At 35.8% G+C, this 12,519-nt stretch overlaps 1 protein-coding gene across 1 annotated transcript in view; it reads left to right on the plus strand.

Moving 5' to 3' along the window:
• The window catches only part of TAF3 (TAF3 RNA polymerase II, TATA box binding protein (TBP)-associated factor, 140kDa), a 152,270-nt gene extending 141,050 nt beyond the window's left edge, over positions 1 to 11,220 (plus strand). The window contains exons 5-7 of the mRNA XM_004691235.2: positions 5,382 to 5,637; positions 8,341 to 8,447; positions 9,242 to 11,220. Coding sequence (XP_004691292.1) covers positions 5,382 to 5,637; positions 8,341 to 8,447; positions 9,242 to 9,356 — 478 coding nt within the window. The 3' untranslated portion in view covers positions 9,357 to 11,220. The remainder of the gene's footprint in view (positions 1 to 5,381; positions 5,638 to 8,340; positions 8,448 to 9,241) is intronic.
• Positions 11,221 to 12,519: the final 1,299 nt, after the last annotated feature.

Below are 12,519 nucleotides of genomic sequence, written 5' to 3' on the forward strand. Positions count from 1 at the left end.
CTCTTTTAAGAGTAAATAAGTAAGCCATTGTAAGGGAACTTTTGAACTTTGTGTGCAGTTTAGTAGCCAGTTATTCAGACTTTGATAATTTAGATTACTAGTTTCATAGTGTTTGCACACAATAGCTGAATAATGAGGATCATTAAACTCCCTGTGCAGACATTTCCAAATTGTGTTTGCCTCTAACCTCCAAGACTCTGTGTAGCTGGAGAGGTGAGGATTGGCCCTTTATTGACTTGTCAACCTGTGAGTTTGCATTTCAGGCCAAGCTGTAAATGACCCATTCTATTTATTTCACTGTTTTGTGGAAAAGAAACAGGTAAAGAAATCCTGCTGAAAATCCCTTCTTCTGCACGTTTTTATGAATAACCCACTGTTTATAGTAGTTAGGGCACTCTGATCAAATCCTTCAAAAGATGTAATGTTAGCAGCATGGAACCATTGTGGGACACAGCTGTGGGCAGTATTGGTTACTCTAAGAGACATTGCTTATTCAACAGAAAGCATTGGAGGAGAACTTACTATGCAATTAACTAAGAAGGAGAGAGTGATATTTCAAGAAAAGAGTGAAGCAAAATACTGATTAGAAGTATAGAAACAATAAATTGACTGTGAAAGCCAGTTAGAATCCAAAATTATTTTTACAATGATCAAATTAGGTTATATGATGTTTATCTTACAAGCAATAAGAAAGTTCATATTGTTTACATTTCTGTGATGTTCAAAGTTGAAGAGATAATAAAAGGTTTATTCTCAAAACTGTATGAATTTACAACAAAGGAAATTTAAGCAGTTAAAATGAAAATTAACTTTAAACTCTAATGATTATTCTCATGAAATTCAAAGGAGTTGTAAAAAATTTATTGCCCATATAATATAAATCAAATTTCTTTAAAACAAAACTTAGGACATGTCCATCAACACTGCAAATTTGCTTTAATGCTTTTTCTTTGACTACTCACAAAATATGAATGAGATATATATATATCTATATGTGTGTGTATAAACATAGTTTTATTTATTTAAAAGTAATAATTGAATTGAGCTTATTTGACTTTGGAGAAGGAATAATTTTCATTTAAATGCCACTTCTCTAAATTGAAAATAATCTATGTGTAAGATATTTCTGAGATTTCATGTACTACCTTATAAAATAGGTCAAACAATTTGTTTATGTCCACAGACTATGCTGTAATGCTAAGCCACTCTCAAGGACACCATTACAAACAAGGGAGGATTTTTTTTTTAAATAGGGAGAAAATGAAAAAGGATTAGAAAAGACTCTGGTGAAACAAATTTATTATATGTTCAGTGTAATCTTAAACAATTTTAAACATTTCCAGAAAATAATGAGAATGAAATCTTCATGATGTGCTTGTACCTTGCATTGGTGTGATAATTACTCTTGGTTTGAGAATGATTTGGTAGATAAGAATTGGAGTCCATACTGGCAAACAGAATACTGAGGGGTCATGGCACTTATTAAGTAGTGTAGAAGGAAGATCGTCAGGAGAAAACAAAGTGGGAATGGATGGTTCTAAAATATTTTAGAAAGATAAAAGTACATGAAAGTAAAATATTTTATAGAAGAGTTCTTACTGTTCTCACTGCAGTTTTAGGTATTAAACTCATTAAAGTTGATCTGAAAATAACTCAAAGACAAATAAGAAACTTAGAAGTATTCTGCCTAATGTATGCAATAATGACAGAGGTATACATAATTAGGATATGAAGAAACTGCCAGTGATAATGGGTCTTTTCTTTGAAAAGACCCAAGACTGTGAATTAACCTTAATATCCAAAGATTGTTCAAATTTATTCTTTTAATTAGGTATAAAAAACAGCATCATTTTCATGGAGTTTACCCCCTACCCTTTTCTTCTCTGCTGTTAATGATGATATACTCAATTTAGTTACACTACCAATATAGTCCAGGTAACAAGTATATGTTCAGACTGTTGAAATTATTCTTTTGTCAAATGAAATATGTTTGATCACTGTTTTCAATGTATTCTTGAAAAGGATGAATGTTCTGTATTTGTTAAATACCGTGTTGTTTTTAAAGATTTATTTATTTATTCATACACAACTGGGGTACAGGTCAGAGATGTGGGCGGTGAGAGGATTCACCATCACCAGAGTGGGGAGCAGAACAGACAGATGGACTGAAATACACTGGTGGGGAGCAGCTGGCGGACCAGGAGAGTTCTGCCATGACATGTGGGTCACCTCCCTGGCTGGGGATCAAACTTGTGCTGCAGTGGCTGTGGTAGCTTCACAGTGCTGTGCTTTAACCCAGTGTGCCACAAGAGAGGGCCCTGATACAGTGTTTTTTAATGTTCATCAATGGTTATTTTCTTCAAGCCTCTATTTTTACTGGGTTTTTGATTGCTTACTCTCTAAGTTAAATCGGTATGTGCTGAAATCTCCACTTACACTTGTGGATTTATCTGTTATAGTCTGTCAATTTTACTTTATATATTCTGGGGAAAGATTTTTAGATGCACTCAAACTCTAAATTGTTACACCTTCCTGACACATTGGAAGCATCCATCATTACAAAGTAACCATCATTATCACTGGCAGTTCTTAACTTACAATCTTTGCATTTATGTACCTCTTTACTCTAGCCTCTTTCAACCTTTCTATTGCTCAGCATGTCTCTTATAAATAACAGTGCTGGGTTTCATAACTATTGAATCATTTTGACCATTTACATGATACAGTTTTTTGAACTTTGAATTAAAATCTATCATATTTTCAACTTTTTTTGTCTTCCTGTTCTTTCTGTCTTTTATTAGAAGAATTAGCTTTTTTATCATTCCATTTTTCTCCATACTACTTTTGTAGTAACACTTTATTTCTAATCTTTGCATGACTCTCCTAGAAGTTATCGCATTTTAAAGTTAATACCTTTATACCTTGTGGATAATAGAAGAACATTAGAATACAGCTGGCCCTCCCTGTAGGTGGGTTCTTTACCCATTGATCCAGCCACTATAAATAAACCAAAAAATTTTTAAATTTATTTGATTTTATATATATATATATATATGCCTTCTTTTCTCAAGTGTATTCCCCATAGAATTCCCACCACCAATTCACCTGTACACCTTCACCATAGTCCATTGTGTAAGAACACATTCCCTTGCCTAGGCATTGTTAGGCTTCTTAAAAGTCTGTGTATTGGTATCTTTCATCAGTCCTATACTAGTTTCAGATATTCTTAACAATTTGCCTCTGCCCCAGTCTGTCTTTAAAATTATGGCTTAACATGTACTAAATAAATGCTTTGTTTTATTCTCTTTGCTTCAGCAGGTTACATTCTAGATTATTTCTTTGGTCCTACTATTTAATTTATAGTTTGCCACTCATTGAGTTTTAAATTTCAGTTACTGAATATTTTATTTCTAGGTCTGTTTGTTTTCAAATCTGTTAGTTTTCTCTCTATAACCTCTTAGTAGATAATTTCAACTCTCTTTTTTAAAGATATTGTAACCAGAGTTGCTTTATAGTTGATAATTATGTATCTATAGTTTTTATGGATCTCTTTATACAGTCTGTTATTTCTTCTGATTCTCCCCCATGCTACCTTACCTCCTTGTATGTTTGGTTACCATTGATTATATGCTGCTTATTTTCCCCCTTAAATAGTCCTTTGTATTAATAGTATGATTAGTACTGATGCTAGGGCATATTACACAGCTAAATTACTTTAAATACAGTGTCCTGGACTATCAAGGCCAAAAACTTAAGAGATTCTGCTTCATCCTTACCTAACCATTGTAGCCTTGGAAGTCATTAATGTGGAGAGAAATTCTATTAAAGACTGTTCACCTGGGCAGGCCCTGGATTTTGATACCTGTCATCTTTATCAGAATCAAAGATCAAATTCACATTATGTACAACTGCCCTCAAGGAAAAACACGTGTGTTCTACTTAACCTTTCTGTGTATTGACTTTCCTTTTAGTTTGATACCAGCACCATGTTTTAAACTATTATGAGAAACTGCTTCTTCCAAAAATAGTATTTTTAAATTTAATCTAGTCATAAAAATAGCTGGTATTTACCCTATAAATGCCATGGAGGCAGTTATATTTAAAGCACTTTGAACTCCTTCTACCTTATATATAAGGCAAAACTCAGTAAAAATTGAGAGACAGTATAGTGTCATTTCTAAGATCACAGGGCCTGAAAACAGATTGCCTGAGTTTAGATCCTGGCTCTTCCATTAGTGGTCTGCAAATTTTTTCAAGGTATTGCTTTGAAGCTGTTTTGTGAGGGCTAGATGAGGTGATATTTGTTAAGTACCTAGTTTTATATTAAACTTTTTATAGATGATCAGTAAACAGTGTTTTAAAATGACTTACCTATGATCACATAACCAGCTGTACCTGGTCCAGAATTTGAATTTAAGGTATCTTTACATTTAGTCCAGTATATCTTTATATTTAATCTTGCTTTTATTGAGGAAGAGTTCTCTGAATCTCTGAATGTTATTGTTTATGAAAACATGGATCATCCTCATTCAGCTCTAGTGATTCATTGTGACATCACCAGGAAAGACTGGAGCTGCTGTTTCCCTCCTAGGGAACAGAACAATATGCCCCTCCTACCACTTAACGTCTCCCAAGCCCTTCTGAGATTCCTAAGTTAAACTAAATGAAGCCCAAGCAAGAAAATCATCCAATTTCCATTTTCAGTGGCAGTCTGCATTAGAATAAGAAACACTTGAGTAAAGCAGTAAAGATTGACTTGTAAACAGTTACTAGGCCTGGCTGCCATGTGGTTATTAACAACACCCACAGCTGAGTGACCTCCAACAGTAAATGTTCACTTCTCACACCTGTGACATGGCTGCCATGGCTCTGCCCCACATCCTCTTCATCCTGCAGTGTAACTGAAGGAGCTAAACTGTCCAAGGATCTAGGGCACTCCTGGCAGAGAGAAAAGGGAAAAACTGGATTTTGTGGTGGCTCTCAAAACTTCTATTCAGAAGAGCCACTGAGAATTCCAGTCATATTTCACAGGCCAAATTTGAAGTCAATATAGGATGGTATAATCCTGCCCAGAAAGAAACAAACAGCCTACCCTGCTCATTGCAAAAGCAGATCCATTTCTGTGAGCAGTTCATGTATATTAGTTGCTAAAAATGTCTAAATATCAGGTCATTGAGAGTCAATTTAAGAAAATGAAGAATTAGTCTGAATTCACTGAGAGATGAATTGATAAAAGGCCTTGAACTCTGATGTCTTTAGCTACCCCTGGACTCTGAATTTGGTATTTTGCTATGAAAAGAAGAAAGCTATTTTGGAATCATGTTTTTAAATACATGATTTGACTTTTGACTATTTGGACTCTCCCTTTTCTTTATCAACAGTGTTATCAGCAAAGTGGTTCCAGCTCCCGAGGCTAAGCCAGCTCCTTCTCTGAACAGACCCAAGACCCCACCGCCCCCACCGGCCCCTGCTCCTGTACCTGTGCACGTGACTCCTGCCCCCGTGCCTTTGCCACTCCTTGCACAGTCCACCACATCCCCTGCTTTAATGACATCTCCGTCCCCTGCCTTCTCTGGAGCTGGAAGTTCCAAAGCCCCGGTCCGGAGTGTGGTGACAGAGACTGTCAGCACTTACGTGGTGAGCTACATTTTATTCTGTAGTGTTTAAGAACAAGTTATTTAAGAATGTAGTTTTATCATGAAACTTTTCAATTAAAAGCAGTGTCAAGTGTATCATTATTGAATTTTAGAAGCAATTCTAAAGACTAGAAAGGTATTGCTTTTGGCTCAAAGTTTTGTATTGCAGCATTCGCATATTTAGATTCCATAAATAATGTCAAAGCATTATTTTAATTTGATGTTGTTTTGGAATATGATTATATACATATATACTATTATGTAGGGATGATTAGTGATATTTAAATTCCATGATTAATTTCTTGATCAAGCAGTTAAATTTTTCACATGAGTCTAATTTATGTAATGTACACAGATCTCATGGGCCAGCTGGTGTTTCTGAGTAGCAGCACTAATTGTAGTATTTCATTGGCTAAGGTCCAGAATACACTAGAGCTTGTGTACTGAATGGAAATGAACTTTCAGGCCACAGAGCTTCTGAGTACTGCAGCCTGTCTTCACATCACAAAATTTACCTTGTTGAATGAGTGCACATTGTTGTCATGGGAGTTGGTTTCAGGTATTTTCTATATTTAATAGTACCTAGGTCTTATTCATACTCTGAATTCAAGCTAATAACAAAGTATGTATATAAATATGTTCTTCTGGCACTGTAGAGTTACACAGGAACAGACAACAAAAGATTTTAGGCACATAACAGTGAACTGCCATTGCCATGACCCCCCAAATATATAGAGTATGATCTTTGGACCTGTGGTGACAGAGATCTTTCTGGATGATTAGGTAGTCAGAAAATGATAAGGATGGTATTTGTTGTTAAGGAAAAGAATTTTGGAAAAAAAAAAAGTCAACAAATCATTAAATATAGAGGCACTGTAATGATACAAAGAAGGATGAGAAGAAAAAAATCTCAAAATTTTTCAATTTTTGTCTCAGTAAAGATAAAAATTAACAGGAAAGTATGACATTGGCAATTCAAGGCAAAAATAGAAGATTTGATGCAAAAATTTCTCGTTATCCAATTTGCCCAGTCAGGGACCATCTATTATAAAGTGTTTAACTGAAGCAAAATCATCTGTATGGGTTGATGAGGAAAGATTTTATATTTAGCATCCTCATCCTCTTTCTTCATCTGTATCTAAGGGATTAGTGTTAGGTGATTTTATGGCTTTAGCTAATTCTCCAGATTTTTGCACTAACTTCCTAGAGATGTATTGGATATGTAAATAATACAGATGAAAAGTCTTCTCTGTTCTAATGAGACAGAATATGTGATTTGGAGGACACACATAACTAGTACATGGAGCAGAAGACTGATCTTTCACTCCTGGCAGTGTGGCTCCGAGCTTGACATCTATATCCCTGTAACTCGGCTCCCCCATTCTTGACCCACCCAGGGTTGTTTAATGATTATTAAGCCAAGTCAGAGGTTTGAAATAACTTAGTAAACTGCAGTTTTGGGCATTAGTTGTTATGATGCTCTGGCAAATTTCTCAGGTAGAAACAGTCACGACCATAAAATTTTAAGAAAAATCAACTAGCGCAGGATTGATCAAGCATGGCAGCTTCAAGACTTGGGGTTCTGGACCATTCTTAACCTTAGACAGCTGGCACAAGGTAACTGCTGGTTCTCTGGAAATTGGAATGTGCTCAGTCAAAGATGCAGGTGCCCACAGATGTCTTTAGGATACTTTCATATCAGCTTAATTTGTGTTTGTAGAAACTATCAAAAATAGACTAGCACTTCAGCAGAATGAAATGCCTATGCCTCCAAGAAACCTGTCACCCACACAGAAAAGCATTTCTTTTTCTTTTTTTTTTTTTTGCATATCAAGTCAGTGTTGTATTTGAAAATCTAGGAAGAGGTTACCTCTTGTACAATAAACAATGAAGTTGTTACTGTAAAAATTTTTGAACATTAGCTTTTAGTTGTTGCTATCTTTAAATGTCCATTATGAAATAGTTTTTTCCAAATTGGTCTTGTTAGTGTGGAATTCATAAGGCTGCCTCTTACTCAGAACTACTAAGTTAAGTGAATTTAATGTTACCATGTGTAGTTCTTTGGTCTCCTGAGTCCCTTATTTCATTTGCCCTTCACTTGATTGTACTTTACTGAAAATGTCATAAAAGGAATGGAAAGTTACTTAGTAACAGCTCTTTTATATCCTTGATCTTATCAGCTAGTTCAGGAGAAGGTTTTGGCTAATAAGTAATGTGGCGATACCTGCACATTTGGCTGTATATATTAATTCCATGCCTATGAATGTGATTGAAGAAACAACATATTGTTGAGCTCTATAGCCTTCAAAAACAGCAGTTGTTACTGCCGGAAAAACCCTTGTCATAAGAAGTTAGGTGCAGATAGCATTTTTTAAGATAAAGGTGATGACAGATCATATTGTTCACAGAAGTGATCATAAGATGCTTTATTTTTATGATTTATAGAAAAAGATTTAAAAAATTCATTTGAAATGTCTTATCATTGAGCACTTAGTAGCTATTTCCTTTTTTCACTTAATCCCAGAACAGTGCTGACCATGATCAGAACTGTAATAGCTAATCTACTGGGGTGGGGTTTTTTCCTGTTTATTATTTTGTTAGGTTTACAATATAATCATTCTGATCCTATCCTTCTTTTGGTTCTTTTCTTCCTATCCCATCCCTCCCATTCTGTTTCTGTCCCCTCCCCCTTTAAAAACCTCAGATCAGAGATGAGTGGGGCAACCAGATCTGGATCTGTCCTGGGTGTAACAAGCCTGACGACGGGAGTCCCATGATCGGCTGTGATGACTGTGACGACTGGTACCACTGGTGAGTGCCCGACCAAATCCTGGGAGAGCAGTGACCTGATCCAGTTGAGATTTTCTCCCAATTCAGCCGCTATCCTAAATAGTGTGCAGAGCAAAATCAGCAAAGTATAATTAATTGCAAAAATCGGGAATCTTTGGACTGCTGTTATGCAGCCTGAATTCCAAGTACTTTGTTTAGCTTATTTATCCTTATGAAAGGAAAGAAAGGAGTATAGAGCTTCCCTTTCTTTTGTTTCTAGCAGTTTTCTCTAAGAGCTGCACACTTGCCAATAACATTGAGGTAACTAATGTCACATGTCACAAAGTGCAGAAATACATAGCTTGTCTGGTCTTTTTACCTCTTCAATAGTTTCCCAAACTGAGGAAACTTGAGCAGAATTTATACAGATAATCTCATTTTATCTTAAAATGTCAGCTATAAGAAGAGAAACCCTTTCAGTTAGATGATATATGGTATCTATAATATAAAACAAAACTGTTGCTCAGAAGAATTATGCTCTTCCCAGCTGAAAGGATGAACGAGCTAATTAATTTCTCCACTAGCGCCTATGAAGAGGCATTATGGAATGTAATCATCCATACATCCAGCAGTACTGCTACAGAAAGTAGAGCTGTTTGTCTTGAGTTTTGGGTAACTATACCATAATAGACTTAAAGGTTGTGTAATTACTTAAAATTATTTGAAAACATAGAAGGGAAAATATATGTATATATGTATATGTATTATCATAATATACATGACTATATATATATTTAAAGCTTGATTATCTGCAACCTGTTTATTTTCATGGGCAGGCCCTGTGTTGGAATAATGGCTGCACCACCAGAAGAAATGCAGTGGTTCTGCCCTAAGTGTGCCAACAAGAAGAAGGACAAAAAGCACAAAAAGAGAAAGCACCGGGCACACTGACCCTCCCTGCAGTGTGGACAGCGCAGCATCGCTGCAGGGCTTCCCTGGCGTCTTGAAGGGGCGGTGGTGCTTCTGCCCTCCCATCACCAGATTCCTCTGGAGAATGACTCCTGGAAGACTGAGGACAAGAACGCACCGTCTACTCTGGCTTTTTCCCTTTTGAAACAGACTGGCCTGTGGCTCCATGTAGTGAGATTGAAGAAAAACTCAAGCTGGAGTGTGGCTAAAGGACTGCCACGGCTCCATTTTTCTATTACCAGTGACAAGTATTATTAATAAAAAGACCATAATCTTCCCTTTTGATTTTCTTTACTCTCTCCAGGGCCTTTGCATTAAGATACTAGATGAGAAGATAATGTGTAAACTGCCTTGACTGTAATTTAAGGATGATATCATTAGTCTGTATACAGTTTTCAACCTCGTTCCCTCTATAGTAAGATAATCATAATAACATAAAAGAAAACTCCAGTTGGAGTGTTGGTAAATATTTTTGTGATGAAAATATATGAAACCTCCTCTCCCCCTGCCCCCGTTTTTAGTACTAACATGTACAATGTTCAGGCTTTTGTGAAATACCTTATATTTTTTAAGAAAAAGGTTTCTATCATGTCCTGTTTGCTTTTGTGCAGATTATTTTTGTTGACTTTAACATACTTTCTATCTTTGTTGCATTCTAACTTTGCCCTTCTTTAACTGCTGGAGTTCTTACTGCTCATACATTTCAGCTATTGATACTTGTATAAAAATTCTCCAGACTAGAAGATCTCCCCTAAATGTAAATAATAAATATTTATGAAGTAGCTATTTTTAAAATTTTTTATCGTGTTTAATTCTGGCTTTCTCTGAAATCCACTGTGATTTCAGCCATGTCTGTAATTACTGCTGTACATAGCAAGAAGGCTGGAAAAAAGAGCCATAGTTCAAAGTAATTTACCTTGAGCTGAACCTGCACAGTGTCCAAAACACTGTCGGGTAAAAGAGGACCCTGGCAGTTAGAAGGAAAACAAGGCAATTTAAATCTATAGTTTATGATTTAAAATTGTTTTGTTATCTGTTTTGTTTTCTGTACATTTCTTGGACTTAACGTTAATTACAAGGACATGTAGATTCCCGGAAAGTAAAAAAACAAAAACAAAAACATACTGTAGCATTTTGTGTTTATATTGTTTTATTTCTGCAAATCTGTTGTTCATTGATATTGTGGCTGAAATGAAGTATATTATGAATTTTTTTAAGAAAACATCAAATTTCAGGGTATCACAAAACTTTATTATATTACTATACTGCCCACTATTTATTATATGTTATAGATGTCTGAGAGATAAACCAAATATTTTATTTTTAATGTAAAACATCAAATTTAATTTTATTAGCATATTTTAGCAACTTTGGAATAAATATGGACTTTTACTTGATTTTGAAATAATCCCAGTTTGGGCCAGTGTAATGCATTATCTTGAATGCTAGAATATGGGCTTTGGATCTAATACAAATATATTAATAGAAATTGTGATTTTTTTAATGCCAAGTAAATTAATATTAGTGTATGAATTAGTCATATTTTAAAAAATAATATTATGTGATTAGAGAAATGAAGTTTTCTGCCATGAATGTTAACTTGAAAATCAGTGGAAATGGAGTAGACCTTTTAAGAGTACAGTATTCATTGCCCTCCTTGTTCTAGAAGCCAAAATTTTTCTATTCCTTCAAAGAAACAAAGCATCTATGTTGAGATATACATGGGTTTTTTTTTGTTTTATTAATTTGAGATCATTCTAAATTTATACGATATTTTCACATGCACAAATATACCCGGTAGTGCTTTTTGAAGAGGGATGGCGGGTGGGGGAGTACAAAATAAAGATTATTGGCTATTTCATAGTTTGCTTTTCCATTTTCTTTATTTAGGATTTAGTTCCTTGAGGCATGGTCAGTGGATCTAAAGTTGCCACGTTTTAGTGAGCCGGTCATGCTGCTGAAATAAGAATGGAGGTGCTCTCTATATAACTTTTCCCCCAATCCTACTGTCTGAGAGACTTCAGCCCGTAATACATTGAAGGAATTTCAATCAGTTTGTTGTCCCTTGCTATTTCATGGTTGCTTTCCTAAATCCAGTTCATGATTTTATAAATGGCCTTTGCAATAATAAAACCAAAGAATCATTTTCAGGGGGCTGGATAGCTCAAGGGATTAGTAATGGAATACAGAGCCTTTCACCTCTAGGTCAGTGAGTTGAATCCAGTCCAGGTCACTAGAGACCAAAAGTTGTTACCATCTTCTGACTGCTCAGTGGCCTGTGTGAAATGAACTGGAGGTCTCAGTCGCTACTGGGTGGCTGTCCATACACCAACCAAAGGAAGTTCAAGAAACTGCAAGAAGAAATGTGGATTAGAAAATGAAACACCTGTGCTACAAGAAAAGTTAGAGTTGGACATAATGATTCTTCAGAAAGCAGTACTGAAGAAAAAGAACAACTTACTAATGCCACAGACATTAATTATCAAGAGAATGGGGAGTGATTCACTTCCCTTAGTGAAATAAAGTAGGGAAAGAAAAAAAATGAACTGAACAAGATGGGAGAGGGGTAAATTAGGAAAGATGATTCAATCAGGAGAAAAACATGAGGGATCCGCAGCAGTGAGAAAGACACCGGTTTGGACTCGAGGGAGAAGGAAATCGCAGAGCAACAGGAATGTGAAAGAACTACCGTGATTGAGAGAGTTCCATGCAAAAGAATGGAAAGTATTTCCCTTTGGCACATTAGAAGTCTTCCACTTGTAAGTAAGCTCGAGGACTGTTTGCATTTATTGCCAGCACTATCACCTGACTTTAGCATAGACTTTTACAAAGAGAAGTAGCACAAAAATCAGCCCTGGCTAGCAGTGTGACTGGAGAGGAGTTGGTATTTAAGATACACAGGCCACCCTCAGTCCCAGGAAACAGAAACTTTTCTGGGGAGATAATCTGCCCTCAGAGCCTTGTGTCGCTGGCAATGTGTCATTTCATGACTGACACGGTGTTTCTCTTCTGAAGGTGTCTGCAGTAAAGTACACTGAAGATCTTTCTCCTCCAGTTGATTCGTGGTTCCAAATGTCCTGAAGAAAATCAGAGGGTATCAGAGCACTCTAGCTCTGTCGGGCTTTTTTTCAGAGATAAAATATAT

This window comes from Condylura cristata, unplaced genomic scaffold (genome assembly GCF_000260355.1).
Source record: "Condylura cristata isolate star-nosed mole 26May11 unplaced genomic scaffold, ConCri1.0 scaffold00030, whole genome shotgun sequence".
Lineage (NCBI taxonomy): Eukaryota > Metazoa > Chordata > Mammalia > Eulipotyphla > Talpidae > Condylura > Condylura cristata.